The following is a 19,372-nucleotide window of genomic DNA, read 5'->3' on the forward strand; positions in this document are numbered from 1 at the left end:
CAAACCCGCTATTTTCATGTTAGGTAAAGTTTTGTGAACCTGATTCTGGAAGTCTATTACATACACTTTTGTATACTGTTACTGAAAAGGATTAATCGTAATTCATAAGTTTTGGCACAATTTCACAATGTTGTTATTCATGGGGCAGTTTGGCATTTGATTGAACAACACAATGAATAAATATCGAACTGTCATATATGACTGCCTAACAAACTGTTCAACTTATAAAACAACTAAATGCTAAAAACAAATCATGGCGGTCCCCATTTATCCGTCATTCAAAAGGAAAACAAAATTATTCCATGTTTAATAATTAGGCTTTAGATAAGTCTGTTAAAATAAAATAAACGAAATTTCCATCTTTTTTTTAGGTTTATGTAAGTCTGCTAAAATGAAATAAACAAAAATGAACAATGACAATTTATAAGCTAGAAAGTTTCAACAATGAGAAATAGAGAATATCAAAGTTAATATAACAGTGACAACAAGCTATCCCTAAATATTTATAAGTTAGTAAGTTTCAGCATCTGGTCAATTTAAGCGCAACCTAGCTACGAAGCTCCCTAATCTTGCTGTGTTCTGTTAGCTTAAAGTACTCTACCATGTTATTGATTATTACATATGACCGAACCCTAGGATGAACTGCCAGCCCCAGTGTCTTCCAACTGCATGCATTCCATCGTACGAACTGGTGGAGATTCTCCAAATTTCAGTAAGTAAGCAGTTTCATATGCAATGTGCAGCTGTTGAATGACTTGAGCATCCAAGTATGCATCACAAGTGAAACACCAAACTGACAAGTCACTGTCGGACAAAAAAATAAAACACAATCAGAAAAATTAGCTGCCAATAGTTCAACCATGTTTTGTCTCTTGATCCCCAGCCTGCCCAGATTATCACATTGTTTTACACGGAAAAGAAAAGGAATTAATGCCTTCCAAGAAGCAATAATGTGAGACTTAAGTTATCTTAATTACAGTTTTAATTTAAATATTTGTTTATGCAGATTTTGTTGACATTGATGCATATGATTTGACATGTTGTAATTTGGTGACTTAAAGAATAGAGAAAATGCTAAGAAGTACCTGTAGCTAAGGGCTAGACAGTGGCCTTTCTGCTCGTAATGCTCAAGCATGTGCTTATTTATGAATCGGCTACAAAGGACATCCTTACAGAACAAGCATACCCAGTTTTCAGCAGGGTGATGACACCTTAAAAACAGAAACGACAACTGTCAACAGCAGCTAAGAATTTTTAGGACAAGGTTCAACATAAAACTGAAAATTTGTACTTCAGCACAAAGCTTGATATATACACTTCAATACCAAAATGTCTCTATTGAATAGACTCAAGACCAAACTAGAGAACAATAGAAGAGGCACGGGTAAGATTAATTTCTCTTATCAAATTAATGTAAACTTAACAGAAACTTAGCTAGAAAGGGCTAAAGGTAAAACAATACAGCAGACAAATGCTTAAATTAGGTTTGATTCAAGTAAATGAATGCCTCTAGTGAAGGATTTATGTCTTCGTCGTGTGCAATTACTAGATATATAAATGAATCAAATTATGGAGATAATTAAGTTCGGACATTTGGGTCGTCATTTTATCATAGCTAGAGGTACTAACGATCTTTAGGCTAGTAAAATAGGCCAAAGCTCAATTGGACGGATCCTATAAGGTCACACAAAGGGCCTAGATCGAGCACGAGAGGACGAGGCCCATGATGGGCCTCATCCCCTAGTATGGTCGGCTACATGGAGTAGTATGGAGGCTACTGGGCCTCGTGACTTAGTCTAATTATAATATGATTATAAATAGACTAAGTGCCTAGGGTTTTCAGTTATGCAATTGAGTGATCAGTTTGATCAAATCCTAATTAGCAAACACGAGACCAAACCCCTCTCATACTCCTCTCTCTCTCACGGCTCTCTCTCCTCCCTCGGCGCCAGTGTGGTGGTTCGTGGTGGTCGGTTAGTCCATTAAAGGTGGTGATCGCGGTTTTCCTCTTTCACTCGACCAATCTAGTATTGGTGGACGGCTCGTTCGAATCTCGTGAACTAAGTAGAGGAGCAACGCTTGGGGCTCTATTCTCTCCCTGATTTGCCTGTCAAATTGCTACGTGTTCACACTTCAAAGGTATGATTATGTGTCTTGTGTGTTATGCATGCAATCTTGGGATTAGGTGCTTTATGAATATGATTCATGTTTTCCCGCTTAATAGTACCTATAAACTCCTACATCTAGGCTCTATTGTTGCATCAATTTCTTGTTGATTGGACTTCTTATGGGGTATCAGGCTAGCCAGAAGTACCATAGGCCAGACTGAATAGGATTGAACTCAAACAGCAAGTTTCCAAAATTCCAATGGATGGAAGACGTTGATGCAAGGAGTTAGAAAAGAAAGCAAAATAGAGAACCAAGCAAATAAAGAATAGCTTCCATCATTGACATCTAATTTTTATACAGGTATACTACTCAAAGCTTTCTTAAAAAAAATAGTTTAAGGCCTTTCTGTACTTACAGCTCTTTCTCATGGTCTGCTTTCTAAGATTAACTCACAAACACACTAAAGACAAATACTAAGGAAAAATTTGCTACAAACAAACATTTTTAAAGATTAAGTAATACTAAGTTCGCTTTAAAAAACTTGCAGATATCAATCAATTATCCTACAGAGGTGTTACTTATGTTGAGACCAATCAAATTACTAAGCAGCATGACACATTAGGTGAGTCTGCTAAATACCAAGGCAAATAGAGTTAAAAGTTTATTTGTGCACAGCAGAAGGGCAGATGGCATGCGCCACAAGTATCAGTAAAGAAATGTGGAAAACAGAATAAGAATGTCAATAGCTGAGTATAGTTAAAGACTTTAAGGTAAGGACAAGCCTCTGGTTGATAGATTATAGATATATAACCTAGCAATGGATTACAAGAGCAGTCTGCAACGAACACCCCTATAAAGTCCTGACACTGCAGAGAGTAGCCCTAAAGTGTAGTAACAGCATTAAAAATCCCAATGTACTTAGAATGGAAAGCAAACAAAAAATATCAATCACAAATAGTTTCACATTGCATTGATACCTGCCAATTAGGAGACAACATTGGCTAAGGCAGTTACACACTTTCAGGGAGGGAAATAAGAGGTAGAGGGACCTAATCAAGGAAGGTGGAACAGCCACCCCAACTCTCATGATCAAATGAAAGAATCATGAAGAATTGAAGATAATAGAAAATAAAATTAAAAAAACAACACAAAAGGACTGAAATTTATCTTTACTAACAAGTGACAAAAAAGTGTTTGCTCACTGCCACATCATACTTTGTAAGATTACAGATAATTACCCTAACAGTGTATTTAATCATTCTCTTCTCACCCTTACCCAACTTCATATACAAACAAGGAATATTGATCTTTAACTCTCCCTACCCTACTAACTTTCTCATTTAAACATACTTATATTGTTGCACAATTATCTATAGTGAATGGTCATTATGTTTGGGGAGTCTCATCATAACAAATACAAAATGTTATTCTAAGTCAAAAAATTGACCTTATAAACTTATTTGAACAACATTTAATTTTGAAATACAGCAGTGCAGTGCCTCTAAAATGATCCTATCATGAAGGCAAAATTGGTACTTGAAAGGCAAGTTCAGTAAGGAATGGTATATGATCTTTCTAAATGATTGTTTGCTTGATTAAACACCTTAATCCCATAAGTAGAATCGGCTACATGAACCAACACGAGGACTTTCCAAGAGATCACCCATCCTAGCTTTACTCCCAATCATTGTGGCTCATGACATGTGATGTGACAAAGTTTCACACTAGCTGTCACTGGCCTACCGTAACCCTCCGCCATAATCTAAATGAGCTTCTTAATATTTTCTCTGCATTCATCCGACATTATTACTAGTTAATCTAGTGTTCATCTTTGTAAATAACATGTAAACACATATTCTTTCTGGCAATAAACGTATCCGGTGCATATAAGAACCATATGAATGCACCACAATTAGTCAAACACAGTCCACATAACAGTGAAATAATTATACATCTGTTCAACATCACATTATTAAAGAGTAAGATAGACAAATTACTCTTAGGGCTTGTTTGGTTGACAAAGGAATTTATTTCCTATAGGCATTTGTATTTCATGGGAATTAAAATCCCACATCTAATTTCCTAAGAATTTACAAAACTTGTTTGGTTGTTATATGGGTATTTACAAATCATGGGAATTTTGAATTAGCAGGGGGACCTTGGTAATTAAATTCCCATATTTTGTGGGAATTGGAAATTCCCATGATTTTGCACTTCCCACATTATCACTTTTTATGGTCTGCCAAACAAGCCTCCTATTTCCAAATTCATGGGAATTTTTAATTCCTCCATTTTTTGTGTGCAACCAAACAACACCTTACCTTAGTAAAAGTCAAACAGTTTGGATGTAAAATGGTTACCCATCTCTTCTAATATTAGTCTTTTACAACAGTAAAACTGTTTTGATTCGAATCTAACACCTATCAGAGCATTAGTAGCTCCTAGCTCATTGGGTACTATTGGCTATTCAAAACAATCTTCATTAACTTGTCAATCCCAATTTAACATAACAAACATCACCCATCAACTCAACCACTTTCAATTACCAATTTTACTATCGTATCGTCTTGTCCATCCTTGTCCATCCCTAAGGTCTCATCGTAATTAATGATATACGCAGTCCTAAGAGCTAAATACGGAGTATAATGATATTTCAAATAAATAAAAACATTAAACAGTAACCAAACATACAGTACATAACACAAATTACGCGTGATTTTGTCCTAAATTCCTAAACCAGTACCAATAACAACACCAATAATTTATTGATGGGCAATTTCCAAAATAATAAAAAATTAAAAGTAAAAAGTAATAACTCATCGAAAGAGAGAGAAAAAGACCTGAAGCAGGAAGTATCAGGGGTGGGAATGTGAGAAAGATCGGAAGTCAAAGAAGGAAGATGCTCACACCATGTTCTTGGCTCCACCCAACCAGACCCACTAACAGCAAATCTTCTTCATCTTCGAATTGCTGATTGTTTTATACCCAAAAAGCATCAAAATTTCAAAACCCAGAAAATAAATCAAGAAATTAAGCATGATTAATTGTTCAAGAGTGAAATTATACCTCTGGAATGGCAGCTGATGATGAAGAACTAGCTTCCCCAGCCATGTTGATGTCGTCTCCAACGCTCTCTCTCTAGGAATTTAATTTCAGATTTTACTGCCAAATAAAAGCGTACTCCGTAAACAATTCAATCAATAATTATGAAATTAAATTAGGCCTATATTTGTTTCCAAAAAAAAAAAAAAAAAAAAAATTAGGCCTATACTATTTTTTTTTTTTTTTTTTTTTTTTTGAGGAATAGGCCTACACTATTTGATTACTGTTTATCAATAAAAAAGTTGATTGGATAAAAATTAAGCCTTGATTTTCACTAAAATTAAATTTTTTGTTTGAATTGAATTATGTTATCTGAAATTAAAATATTTAATTGATTTGAAATTCAACTCGTTTTTCAGGTGCACAGTCGAGTAACCCATGTAATAGTGACGGAGTTATTCTTAAGAGGGCGTTTGATTTATAGAGTGATATGGGTTTGGAATCACGAATGAGGTTAAGGTGATATCGTTGGAAATTGATACTTAAAAAAAATGTGTTTGGTTCAATTTTTAGAATGAAATCTCTCACTATTTCTTTCTTTTATTTAATACCCAAAGGAGTGGAATGGGTCAAATCCAACTCCTCTAAGGTTTCTAAACCCCTACCTCATGGGTTTGAGGTATAAGTTTAAAATTCATATTTTTTACAACCAAACAAATAGTATGAATTTTAGTCATTCCAAACTCATATCTCATACCTATACTCCACGAATCAAACATTAAATTAACAATAACTGAGTAATCCATGTAAATACTGATAGTGTAACTATTATGGACTGAGTAACCCCTATGATACCAACCAAGTAACTCCTATATCACTAACAAAATTAACTTACATGAGTGGCTAGCTACATCATGTGGTCAGCCACATACTCGTATAAAAGTTGAGCTAGGCATGCAAAAGGGTCATAACTTCTTAATTTTTTCACCGTCTGAGTACTCTCTTCTTTTCTTTCACCATTCAGGTACTTAAGAGAGAATTCCAGCCAAAATTAATTAATTCTCCTAAAGAAGATAGGGTATTGGGTTAAACAGATAAGGCCCTTGGTTAACATTTCTGACACATAATCGGTGTAACTCCATTGTTGTAGTATAAATTAGACTAATTATCCAATGCAACCAATATCATCGGTTTACAGTTCATCATTCTAGTTGTATCTTGATTATATTGGATAAACACATTTACTTCAACAATGGTTAACATTTTTTTTATTATTCTAGTTTATTAGCTTCGTTACTAATTAAGCCTGGATCTTTTACCAATATGGCTAATTTACAGAAGTATTTACCAAAATAGATGTTTATAATTTTAATTTCAAAACTACCTAAATCATTGACTTGGAAGAAAAATTACCGATTTCTTTATTTTCCTTTGAACTCATTTGGTTAGTTTTTTGGGTTTTATTTAAAAAAAAAATAAAAAAAATAAAAAAAAAAGTTTAAAAAAAAAAAAGTATATTTGGGTTTGAATTTTTATTTTTTTATTTTTATTTTTTTTTATGAAAATTCTTTTATTTATTCATTTATTTATTATACACATTAAACTCCTCAAAATTCAAAACTAGCATAAGTTAGCAAAGACCATATAATTAGCATATACATGATAACATGAAAAAGACAAAGAATATCTTAAAATCCCTTACCATTTATGAATTTGCGGTTGTACTTATAGAAAATACTACTTGAACTTACAACTTTTTGTGATATGATCAAGACAAAAGTTTAGAATTTTTTGTGATTTTGAAGTTAGGGTTGCTTATTAGCGGTTGTTTACTATACATATACCAGTAAATGGCTTTAAAATTTTCCAACTTATTTAAAAATACAAAAAAAAAAAAAAAAAAAATAAAATAAAATAAAATAAAAAAATTAAAAGATAAATCCAAGCAGTTAAACCAGGCCAAACCGCTTTAAAGGAAAAGAAAGAAAGAAATAATTTATCTTCCAAGTTAATAATTTAGCTAATTTTGGAATTAAAATTTATAAATAGTTATTTTAGTATATAATTTTATTTAATTAGCCATTTTGGTAAAAGATCCGTAAAGGCGTGAAGCCTCCGATAAATGTCTCAAAGAAAAACGCAAAAAATTGTCAATGATGATGATATATGTTGGGCTTTGTTCGATGAGTATGCTGATCCTTTATAGTACCTTCATCGATTCCATAAATTTGGAGCTGAAAGAGTTGCTAATCAAAACAAGGAGAGAAATAAATGGATTATATCCGTGGTTGCTTAAAAAAAAGGTATTGGGTGCGGAATGCGGCAGACTTAGTTGGTATATTTTACTTGTTGGTTAATATATTTCATGCGTTGGTTGATGTGATTCATTTGTTGGCTGATATGGTTTTTGTGTTGGCTGATATATTCTTTTTGTTGGTTGATATGTTTTTTTTTAAAATTTTTTTTTGATATGTTCTTATTGTTTGCTGCTATCAGACATCAATTGGCTGATATGTATATTTTAATTGTTGGCTTATATGTTTTATTTTGTTGACTGATATGTTTATTTTGTTGGCCTACCTGTTGCTTTTGTTTGCAAATTTCATCGTTTTAGTGGCTGATATGTTTCTTTTGTTAGTTGATATGTTTCTTATGTTGGCTGATATGTATCTTTTGTTAGATGATATGTTTATTTGGTTAGCTTATATATTTCATTTGTTAGCTAAGGGCTTGTTTGACATCATTTTTTATTTTCAGTTTTCTGTTTTTTGAAAACCAAAAACAGAAAACAAGAAAAGGTGTTTTCACTATTCTGTTGTCAGCTTTCAAAATTATCGTGATTTTAATAAGTTTATATAATTTTTGATTCATTATAGGACATATATCATATACTCTTAAAAATCAAAAAACCAAAAAACAGAAAACCACAGCAATGCCAAACGAACCCTAATATATTCTTTTTGTTTTTTTTTTCTTTTCTGTGTTGGATGATATGTTCTTTTTATTGGCTGATACGTTTTTATTAATGCCTAATATGTTACTAATGTTGACTAATATGTTATAAAATAAAAAACTTTTTATAACAAATTGGGAAACCGTGATTGAGTTGCTGCTTAACCACGTCACTGCCGCTGCCAGACTCACTGCCCAGCCACCACAACAGTCTGCCACCGCAGCCAGGCCGAAGCCCAGCCACTGCAGCGCCGGCTGGCTCAGGCTGCACAGCCATGTCGTAAGCTCAGCCACGCAGCCTACAGGGCAGCAGCTAGAATGTGCAACATTTGCACCGTCCAGCCACCAACCCTCCCCTAAACACCAGATCTGTTACCTTTAAATGCTACAAAATCACCACCAAATCGCCACACAAAATAGCACCAAGTAGCCACCAAATCGCACCCAAATCGCCACCACCACATCGCACCAAGTAGCCACCAAATTGCACCAAATCCCCACCAAATTGCACCCAAATTTCTCCACCTAAATGCACCACCAAATCGCACCACCAATCGAACATAAAAGTTTGGACTCCACCAAATAGCAGCCTTAATTGCAAATCGCAATGAAGATGGCGTTTTTAAGTTGGAAGAAAGAAGAAAGAGGAGAGAGATAGGTTCTGCAACTTTTTTTGCTTTTCAAAGAGGAGCAAAATGGAAAAGACGTAAAAATGGAGAAAGGAGGAATGCCGCACGAAACTATTGGGTGCGAACTGCCGCACTCAATAGTTTGTGGATGGCTTAATGCTTGTCATCTTGCCTTTTTATTTTTTAATTTTTTAATTTTTCTTTTCTAATCTAGCTTGTCTATGGTTGTTTAATTTAAAAAAAAAAAAAAATAATGAAGTATGGAGTTAAATTTTTTTTACCTAATTTGTAATGAAGAGATTTGTTAATTACCTTATCTCTTGTGTTGGTTAAATTAATAGTAATAATTAATTGAATATAGATGACACTCGGCATAAGGATGATACAGGTAGAATTTAATGATTTTACATTTATTTGCTTTAAATAATTTTTTTAAATTTGCCTAAGGTTAACGGTGAGTTAGACATGAGTTAATTGGTCGGATTTTTAGATTGAGTACCCCAAAGGGTGAATAAACGTAGTGGGTACCCAATTAAAGGGTGAAAAAACGAAGTGAGTACCCAAACGGTGAAAAAATGAAGAAGAAAAGACCTTTTTATATAATAACTCTATAAAAGTTTGGGTTAGAAATTTGGCTTTGTTATCTTACCATGTTCAAGTAATATTTTTAAAAATAATTTAGGGCTTGTTCGTGCCAGTTTTTTGTTTTTGTTATTCTGTTTTCTTTAGAAAAATTGTTTCCACTTTTCTATTGACAGCTTTTAAAATCATTATGAATTTAATAAATTTGACCAATTTTTAATTCATTATATATCATATGATTTTGAAATACAAAAAACCAAAAAAATTAAAAACTAAGGGCCGGTTTGGTATCACTGCGCTTTTTTGTTTTTTGGTTTTTCTCTTCAAAATCATGTGATATATGTCATATTGTGAGGAGGATAGCTCGTCTTTGGGGATCCCATTTCTTCTATGCCCATGGCCCTTTAAAAACCTAGGACTTTACACCTTTGGTGTGTTAGAATTGGTCTTTTTGCCGCTAAGAAGGCTGGGGAACTTCAAGCATTGCACCCCCCGGAGTTGGTTAACGATTACCCACCGGGTGTTTTATCCGTTGTGTTACAGGACTCGGGAACTAGGAACTTGATGGGGCCAACGATTGTTCTAGTTGATGGCTCGTGGAATAAGCACACTAGCAGATCAGGGATGGGTCCGGAGGTTGGGGAGTACAGGGAACAGGGGTAGCTAGGAGGGGCTTCTTGTGGGCTTGCTCAATCAGCTCTACATGCAGAAATGAATGCATGTTTGGTAGGGTTACAATGGGTGCTCGCTAAGTCAGTTAGTGCGGTTACTATTTATATTATACAGATTCTACTACGGTCGTCCGGTGCCTTCGGGGTGCACTACATTCGGAAATTTCAATTCGGTGGACAGTTGCTCGTATTCGTGCCCTTAGCAACAGTTTTGATTGGTGTAGCACTCTCAAGGTGGATTGAGCAGTAGTGGAGAAAGCTCACGTTCTAGCTACGACGACGAACAGTAGTTTGTCGTCTTTTAATTTTGTCTTCTAGTTTGTTCTATTTTTATTGTTGTTTAAGCTCTTGTCAAAAAAAAAATATATATCAATTGTTGAATACACTGAATTATTTTTCTTAAAATCTTTTTTTTTTTTTTTTTTTGAAAAGGCTATATCAAAGCTTTATTAAATTTTGATTATTATATGTATTAATTTAAAATTCGAGCATGGCTCGAAAAATACCTAATTTATTTTTTTAATAATATTGGTTTAATCTTAATCAATTTAGCCGGTATTTATCAATTAATCCCCAAGTTTATATGTTGTGGTGATATACTATTCCATTGATGGGAATGGAAAAAAAAAAAAAAAAAAAAACATTCCACAAAAATTCACTAGACAAAATAATAAGCAGAAGATTCTTTGTGATCACTTTCAAAGTGGGTAAACTAATACTTTAATTGACAAAAAATCACTTTAATTTGTAATAGTGGATGTGTTACCAGCAAATTATAACACTTAACCAAATTATCTTGGAGTATATTCCAAGCCATGTGTGGCTTGCATTTTTAAGTAGTTAATTAATGCCACTATCTATTGTTATTGTTTGTTCAACTTTAAGGTTGCAGAATAGATTAAGCACTAATATAATGTTTTTTGCTTTTCCAATACAACGACTAATTAGTTAGCAGTTTACTAATATACCTACGCTGCCAAGTGCCAATAGAACATGTTATTTTATTAATTTGTAGCAATACCACGATTATCACCTTTATGTTTGGTCTTGGCAGGGACTAGGGAGGTTAGGTCATTGCGGATAAAGGTAAGTGATGTAGATAAAATTTGATCTCATTACATAATTACTCCTGTAATTTATTAAAAGTCTCTAAGTCAGTATTACCATACATTGAAAAGTGTACATAAAAAGTAAACATCTTAAGCTTGAATTAGCTTTTAAAAAAACATCTTTCGAAGTAAGGAGGATAACAGAGATAGCTATTGTCAAGAAAATTACCATGAGCATTTTCTCAGTTTACAATTAACTTCTCATTTTCTTCACACAAATCTCTAATAAAGTGCCTTAAATTTGTATCACCTTATCATTTATGTTGCTTGAAATATTTAGCCGAATATATATAACTGATGCAACGAATCTTATAATACATACAAACATAACCAATGAAGACTTAAATTGGCCTTATAGTCATAATTTAAATGCCTTAAATTTGCAACACCTTATCATTTAAGTTACTTGGAATGAGTTGCCAAATATATATAATTGATGCAATAATCAATCTAACGTGGAATAAGTAAAAACACAACCAATGAAGACTTAGACTTATAGTAATAATTGATGGTTTGTGTATGATAGGTCACAAGTTCAAACTTTCCTACCTTCATTTGTAATCTGTATTACCCTTGTGGCTCATTCTAATAGAAAATAAAAAATAAATAACTAGCTTAATTCAAAACCAACTAGAATCTACTAATCTAAATATAAGTCAGATTTCAGGCCCTGAATGAGGAAAAAGCTCTTCCTAAGTCTCAAACTTAGGATTTGGATTAAGTTAGAACAACATCCCTTTGCCATTTGATCCAAACACTTGTTGCCTAGCTTGTTGGTGCCTATTCTTCGGATTCAACATAAGTATATGCCCCGTAATTTCACCAACACATCCCATAAAAATTAGGAAAAATTGGTTTTGCTAATCCCAACTTTGCTTGATTTTTTTTTAATCCCAACTTTAGATTATTCTGGAATAATTCGAATTTCAGGGGTAGTTTTAATTCTTCAATCCCAAACAGGTTAACAAAAGCCAATGACCTATTATTTTAGGTTACTTGACATGTGTCAAGTCTTGATTGATCCAAAAAAAAAAAAAATCCAACCCTTCCCCTTCCCCTATCGATCACCTAACCCCCAACCCCAATGCCTAACACGCTGCCCCTTCCCCACCCCTGATGTTGCCAATTACCCCCTCCCCCCCAACCCTTCCCATTCCCCCATGCAACCACCAAAGAAACCCCTCCCCCATTCCCAAAATCCCCAAACTGCCACCTCCCCCACCCCAAAACCCTAGCCAACTCACCACCGCCCAATCAACTCGTAATAACAAATACTCGCCACCAATTGCTCCTAGGTGGGGGTTAGAGTGAGGGTGAGTGAGGGAAGATTCCGTTTTGTTTCAAAATTTCGAGGTATGGGGGAATAATGGCCAAGAGGGGGCTGCTATTTCGGGGGATGGGGAATGGGAGGGGGACTGTAGTTTACTGGCGTGGGAGGTGGGGAAGAAAGGGGTGGGGGCGGTTGGCCGGCCGACGTCAAGGGCTAGGTGGCCGGATCTTTTGGGGGTTGGTTCGGTGTGAGAAACCGTGAAAGGGGTGGGGTTCGGTGGCTATTTTTTCTTAATTTTGTTTTTTTTTAATTTAATAAATTATTTATTTTATATAATGTTTTAACCAATTAGGTTGTGACACGTGCCATAAAAAAAAGCCAATTCTACAAGTCGCCTGTCACTGGCATTGAAGAAAGAAAATAACACCCAAAGTTTGGATTATTAAATAATCCAAAGTTGGGATTATTAAAAGAAAATAAGGTAAAGTTAGGATTATTAAAATCAATTTTTCTAAAAAAATTATCAAATTTAATTTAGGACATATTTGGTAAGTGACTTTTTGGTTGAAAACATATTCATTTTAACTATTATCAGTTAAGATGTGTTTAATTTGGATAGAGGATTTGGATAAGAATTATCATTACCTAGGGGTTATAGTTTCCCTATTTATTACCTCTCTAAAACCTAAAATAATAATTACTCTTATTCCCCTCAAACAAAAATAAAGGGAGTTAGATGTAAAGCATGTTTGGTTACTGTATTTTTTGGATTAGAAACGGATTCTACAAAACCAATACCGTTACTGAGTGTTTGGTTAGAAGGTTTGGTAACAATTATCATTACCTAAGGGTAATGGTTACCTTTCACTTGTTACCTCACAAAAACTTAGGGTAACAAATACCCTTGTTAGAAAATAATTAGGGGGAAGAAGAATTAGGGACGTGTTTACACTATCCTTAAAGCAATTTTAACCCCCACTATGATTGCTATGGGTTACCGGTTAATATGCTCCCAGGATTTCCCTAAGTTCGAGAACAATTAAAGCAATGTAATTGAACTCTCTAAGAACACTTTAAGAACAATAAGAAAAGATAAGGAAGAAGAAGATAAAGTAAAAAGGTTAGTTATAATTTTGGAGCAATTAACTATATATAATGAATAGCCTTTTAAACCAAGAGTCACTATTTCCTAAATATAATTAATTAAGATAATCTGACTTTTAATGAAAAGTCATTATTATCATAATCAATTTAACCGTAAGAAAGTGACTGTTGACACTCTAACATCGGGCCAAGCCCGCCCGGTCGGGCAAATAAATGGACGAATCTTTTAACTAGGATCGCGCCCGACCGGGCAATGCCCGCCCGATCGGGCCTTCTACACTTAGGAAAATAAATTTGCTCTCGCGCCCGATCTGGCTATCTTAGCCCTATCGGGCAAGCAAATATTATTTTCCTAAGTTTATACTCGCGCTCGATTGGGCAAAGCTCGCCCGACCGGGCCCGTGGTCATAACCATGACTCACGTTAAAATTTTGTTTTGCTCCAAATATTAAACTTATAGACTAGCTCCAAGCTAAAACTTTCTATTTAACCAATGTGGGAGTTTTCTTCCCAACATCAAGTTAAATAGAATAGAGTAACTTATAGGCTAGCTCCATGCTATACTTTTCTATTTAACCAATGTGGGAGTTTCTTCCCAACTTCAAGTTAAATAGAATAGAGTAAGCTATCATCCTCTATTCAACCAATGTGGGACTTTCTTCTCAACAACATGTTAAATAGAATTAAACAAGGCAACTTCTTCTATTCTACCAATGTGGGACTTCCATCCGAACATTAAGCTATATAGATTAACCTATACAACCAACTTTTATTCTACCAATGTGGGACTAATTTCCCATCATTCACAAAACACCTATTATGAAGACTACTCTAACAACCCTTACCCTCCTCAAACATAAACAAAGGGAGTAAAGTTTAACCGATTTCTTTCTATGGTCAAACCAAGCAAATTTAAAGGTAATAGTTAAATGATTCCTTCCCTCCCCCCTCCCCCCACTGATAACACGATATTAAACATGATTTATATGTGATATTTGGTCATATTTTATTGTGTTTTCTTCATTTTCCTAATCTTAAGAGTTATTATTCTTCCTATTTCTATATTGCTCTTCTCGGTTTGTTTGTTTTTGTTTTTATAGGAATAGGGCTCGATTTGTGTGGAATTTAACTTGGACGCGAGATAATCTTCATATGGAGCGTTTCTAGCATCCACGAAGCTTCACGGCAGCCTAATCCGCAGCTTGATTGCGGCTCACCACGATTTACCGCAGCTTGCCTGCGGCGCACTTCAAGGGAGCAAGAAACACAAGGCTGGCAGCCTACTCCGCAGCCTTACTGCGGCTCGCAGCCTTGTACCGCAGCTCAGTTGCGGCCACTTATTTACCAACGAATTTAGCCCAATTTTTGGGATATTAGGAGTCCTAATTTTATGTAAAGACTGCTACTACTTTCCTAGCATATAAATAGGTTTTAGATAGTCTTTTATCTAACACTTTTACGTACATTATTTTAGAGCTTTTTAGTATTACATTCTTGAGGATTATTTTCTAGGGTTCTACTTTCAAGATTCAAGATTTCATAATTAATTCCAAGTATTGATTTCTTTTCTCAATTCTCTTATTTTATTATTGTTATTATGTTTTCTTTAATTACTTGTCTTGTTATTTCTATTATCATGTGTGAGTAGTTTCATAATCTAGGGTTAGGTTGAACCCTAATATGGATTGATGTGTTATTTAATTTCCCAATTCCCAATTTAATTAATTTATAATTCCTCTTTGTTAGGGTTGGTTTTTATTATCAATGATTAACTAGAAATAGTATTATTGAATGTGATTAGGTTTACAACGAAAGTTGATTCTTAATTGATATTAGAACCCTAATTAAAAGTTGGAGCTTTTATGCATGAAAATAGTTAATTGTTCTTGCTAGGACTTATAGGATGCCGTTCTCAATGTCTTTAATATGCATGATTCCATGAAAATAGGTATGATTGCATGTTAGGGAAGCTATTAGTTGATCGAAAGAAACTCTTAGTATTGTTTTAGGGAGCATCTGTCCTGTGGAATATTTATTGATTTAATTGAGGGAAAGGGATTGATTGTTCTATTGCATTGATTCATATTAGTGGGGATACTTAATCTTAGATGTTTTTAGTTCTTTATTAATTTCATATTATTATTATTTATTGCTTATTAGTTAATATTGTTCTAGTTTTGATCTATCGATATTGATTGGTTACTCGCTTAGTATTTATTCGAGTCTATTTAATTAGTTGAACCATAGTCTCTTGGGATCCGACCCTTACTTGCCCGTCTACATAGTAGTGGTCTTGTTAGGTTATTTTTGTTAGGTACGCGACACGCCTATCAAATTTTGACGCCGTTGCCGGGGACTAACGGTTTCATTCTAGTTATTTGTGATTCGTTTTTACTAAGCATTTATTTTGTTGCTTCGGCTATTGTTCCTTGTTTCTTTAATCTTCCGTTTTAGTTTCTTTGTTGCATGCAAACTTGAAGTTTAGGTTCAGATGATTTAACACCTTTTGATTCTGAGATCGAAGCTACTGCAAGAAGACGAAGAGGAAAAAGGAGGAAAAATCGAAATACAAGAGACATGGTTGATCCAGGAACAAAATCTCTTTTGGAGTATGGTATTCCGGATACAACAACCGGATTCCTCTCTAGTATTGTTAGACCACCTGTCACCGCTCAGAGTTTTGAGTTGAAACCCCAATTCATACAGTTCATTTCCAATGACTCTTTTGCGGGCTTACCAAATGATTTTCCTGTGACTCACATTGACAGTTTCTTGGAGAAGTGTGACACTATGAAGCTCAATGGTGTCACTGATGATGCTATTAGACTACGCCTCTTCCCTTTTTCACTAAGGGATAGGGCAAGGGAGTGGTTACGAGATGAAGGTATTGGTTCTTTTGATACGTGGGACAAGCTTGCCAAGGCCTTTCTAGTCAAATTCTTGGGGCAAGAGAAAACCGCAAAATTAAGGAACGAGCTATCTACTTTCCATCAATCCAATGATGAATCTCTATATGAGGCATGGAGAAGATTTAAACGATTGCAAAGACAATGCCCTCACCATGGTATTCCAGAGTGGATGTTGATCCAAACGTTCTATAATGGTTTGACCCATGAGTTTCGCATATACATTGATGCTGCGTCTGGAGGTTCCATCATGACTAAGAACCCAACCGATGCAAAGGATTTGATTGAGAAGATGGCGGCTAATGATAATTACCATCCAAGGGGACGAAACGCTATCAACATAGGTAATAAACATGATGTTGATGCTCTAACCATGTTGACTAGTTCTGTGCAGGCACTAACTCATAAAGTCAATCAACTCCAAGTTGAGTCCCCTCGACCCGCGATGGAAACTTGTCAGATGTGTGGATTGCAAGGCCATACTGCACGGGAGTGTCAACCCAATTATGATGGAATGACGATTGAGCAAGCTAATGCTATTTATACCACGACCTCCACAAGGCCATTTGATGAAGGGTGGAGAAATCATCAAGGGTTCTCATACAAGAACACTCAAGCTATAGCAAATCCTCTACCACCACCCGCTTTTCAAGCAAGGGCACCTTTCAATCATCATCCCATACACCAACCACCACCTCAATCTTCAAATCTTGAATCCATAATGGAGACTTTTGCTACTTCCCAACAACAACAACAAGAGCTTATTTCAAAGCAATTTGAGTTACAAGCAAAGCAGAATGAATATTTTGAAAACTCGATCCAATTGCTCGTTGCTCAAAATAAGAGGATAGAAACTCACCTTTCTCAACTATCACAACAAGTGAGTCATCTATCAACTCTTCAAGATCAAGCAAAAGTCCAAACAAAACAATGCAATGCAATTTTTGTGAAGAGAGATGAGTTAACTATGGGGGGATTAGAGGAGAAAGTGTGCAATCTGGAGTCGAAAATTGAAATGCGTGAGAATGAAGGTCCCAAATATGTTGCTCCACAAGCCTATGAGGAACCGATGCCTTTCCCACAAAGGTTATCAAAAGCCGTGCTCGATAAGCATTTTGGGAAGTATTCTGAGACTCTTAAGAAGGTATATGCTACCATTCCTTTTTCTGATCTTATAATTCAAATGCCTCAATTTGCAAAATTTGTGAAAGGAATTATACATCATAATCATAATTATAAGGAATTAGAAAGTTTGGTAGTGAAGAAGCATGGCTCTAATATATTACTTGAGAACCTCCCAACTAAATTGCATGATCCTGGTAGTTTTACTATTCCTTGCAAGATAAACGAAACAACTTTCGATAGGGTCTTGTGTGATTTAAGTGCTAGTGTTAACTTAATGCCTTCTTCCGTGTATGACAAATTAGGTTTGAAAAACCTTAAACCCTCCCCTATATCTCTTCAGATGGCTGATAGAACTGTTAGACTTCCTAAGGGTGTAGTTGAAGATGTATTAATTGGGATTGGTGAACTTGTTTTTCCTGTTGACTTTGTGGTAGTGGATATGAAAGAAGACCATAAGATCCTACTTATCTTTGGTCGCCCCTTTCTTGCTACAAGTCAGGCTTTAATAGATGTCCCTAAAGGACAAGTGACCATTAGAGCTCAGGATAAACAAGTTGTGTTTAAACTTTTCAATGACCATAATTTTACTTTTGATGGTGGTACTTGTTTGAGAATTGATGCTACTAACCCTTTGGTTGATAAGTGTGTATCTAATAGAAATCTTGGGAGAAAGGAGGACGACATTTCAACACATGATGTCTTTAGCTACATCAAAATGAGTTCAGATACAATTCATATCAATTCTTGTGTGAAGGAGTCCTATATAGGTGGACATATTTACAGAAAAGACCGTAGAGTATCCTCTCTGCGTGGTGGTGATCCGGGTTGAGCTACTAGAGGATGTCGAGCTAAAGACCTTAAACAAGCGCTAAATGGGAGGCAACCCATTCCGTTTTATTTATTTATTTTATTTTCCCTTTTATTTATTTATTTATTTTCTTTTTAGTTTGGGGTTATGATGCGACGTTATTTTGAGGGTGGTCCCAGCTCCGCCCTTAGGTATGATCCCGCCTCTGCCAGTAGGGCCTAGTTTTCTTTTTTTTTTTCCCTTGCTTGTTCTTATTCGATATATGTTCACATTGAGGACAATGTGAAGTTTAGCGTAGAGGAGGGTTTTATTATCCCAATGAATTATAAATAATGCTTCCCTGTGCCCCATACTTAAAATTGTTTTGATTCTTGGTATATGATGATGAGTATTGTGCATAAGTTAGCCTTGATTTGATATTTGGTTACTTGGATGCCTTAACATGCGTCAATTTTGCCCAACTGCTTGTGAATATAGTGCTTGACTAGTTGATTTGGTGAGGAATGTATGTTAGTTCCTAGTATGTCAATGAATTTGAGTATTGGTTTGTGACTATAAGTAGTGTTTTACGACTCATTATTATGCACTTTGAGGAGAATGAAGGCGTTCATTCTATTAGGTGGCCTTCAGACGATATTAGATACATTTGTTCCTTTCTTGCTACCCATGTTGTTGCTTGTGCCCTTTTATTGTTTATTTAGCCACATTACAAGCCGATTTTGCCCCATTGGTTACTAGTCCCAAGCTTAGCTTGGGGGAGCTATTAGTGAGTGAGGTGAGGGAGTTTGTAGTGTGCTTATTATTTGCACAATTTGGGTGGTTATGAGAAGTTGTTTATTCTTGATTGTGGTTTATTTTTGATGATTATGGAAATTAAATCTTTTGAGAAGAAAAATAAAGCATGATGTAAATAAAAAAAAATGAAGTTCAAGGAAAAAAAGTGAAAAAAATGAGAAAAAGAGTGAACTTCAAAAGAAAAGAAAAAAAAAAGAGAAAAAATTGTCATATGTTCAAATGTTCTAAGTGAAGGTTGATCAAAAGAAAGTAAGAAAAAATTTGAGTTTC

At 34.9% G+C, this 19,372-nt stretch overlaps 2 protein-coding genes and 1 non-coding gene across 3 annotated transcripts; 1 reads left to right on the plus strand and 2 right to left on the minus strand.

The window, feature by feature from the left end:
• Positions 1 to 344: 344 nt before the first annotated feature.
• LOC145577840 (uncharacterized) lies at positions 345 to 8,380 on the minus strand. Its single transcript, XM_081635273.1, has 4 exons — positions 8,226 to 8,380; positions 4,950 to 5,063; positions 1,086 to 1,211; positions 345 to 804 (listed from the first exon to the last, which is right to left on the minus strand). The coding sequence occupies exons 1-4, from the start codon at positions 8,378 to 8,380 to the stop codon at positions 633 to 635; spliced, it is 567 nt and encodes a 188-aa protein (XP_081491399.1). The 3' UTR covers positions 345 to 632.
• Positions 8,381 to 16,045: 7,665 nt separating this feature from the next.
• LOC145577841 (uncharacterized) lies at positions 16,046 to 18,328 on the plus strand. Its single transcript, XM_081635274.1, has 2 exons — positions 16,046 to 18,057; positions 18,157 to 18,328. The coding sequence occupies exons 1-2, from the start codon at positions 16,046 to 16,048 to the stop codon at positions 18,326 to 18,328; spliced, it is 2,184 nt and encodes a 727-aa protein (XP_081491400.1).
• Positions 16,430 to 16,536, minus strand: LOC145580332 (small nucleolar RNA R71). The gene has a single exon (XR_014099397.1). It is a non-coding gene; the product is annotated as a small nucleolar RNA R71 (small nucleolar RNA).
• Positions 18,329 to 19,372: the final 1,044 nt, after the last annotated feature.

This window comes from Chenopodium album, chromosome 14 (genome assembly GCF_948465745.1).
Source record: "Chenopodium album chromosome 14, dcCheAlbu1.1, whole genome shotgun sequence".
Classification (NCBI taxonomy): domain Eukaryota; kingdom Viridiplantae; phylum Streptophyta; class Magnoliopsida; order Caryophyllales; family Amaranthaceae; genus Chenopodium; species Chenopodium album.

Bases quoted from the DNA above. Each gene is read 5' to 3' on its own strand.
- LOC145577840 (XM_081635273.1), bottom strand. From the start codon at position 8,380: ATGGCTGTGCAGCCTGAGCCAGCCGGCGCTGCAGTGGCTGGGCTTCGG. The intron at 5,064-8,225 runs GTTTTTTATTTT...TCGAAGATGAAG, and splicing joins TTCCCAATTTGTTATAAAAA to AAGATTTGCTGTTAGTGGGT. The intron at 1,212-4,949 runs GTCTTTTTCTCT...TCTGTTTTTAAG, and splicing joins CCTGATACTTCCTGCTTCAG to GTGTCATCACCCTGCTGAAA.
- LOC145577841 (XM_081635274.1), top strand. From the start codon at position 16,046: ATGGTTGATCCAGGAACAAAATCTCTTTTGGAGTATGGTATTCCGGAT. The intron at 18,058-18,156 runs GTTTAAACTTTT...TGTATCTAATAG, and splicing joins GCTCAGGATAAACAAGTTGT to AAATCTTGGGAGAAAGGAGG.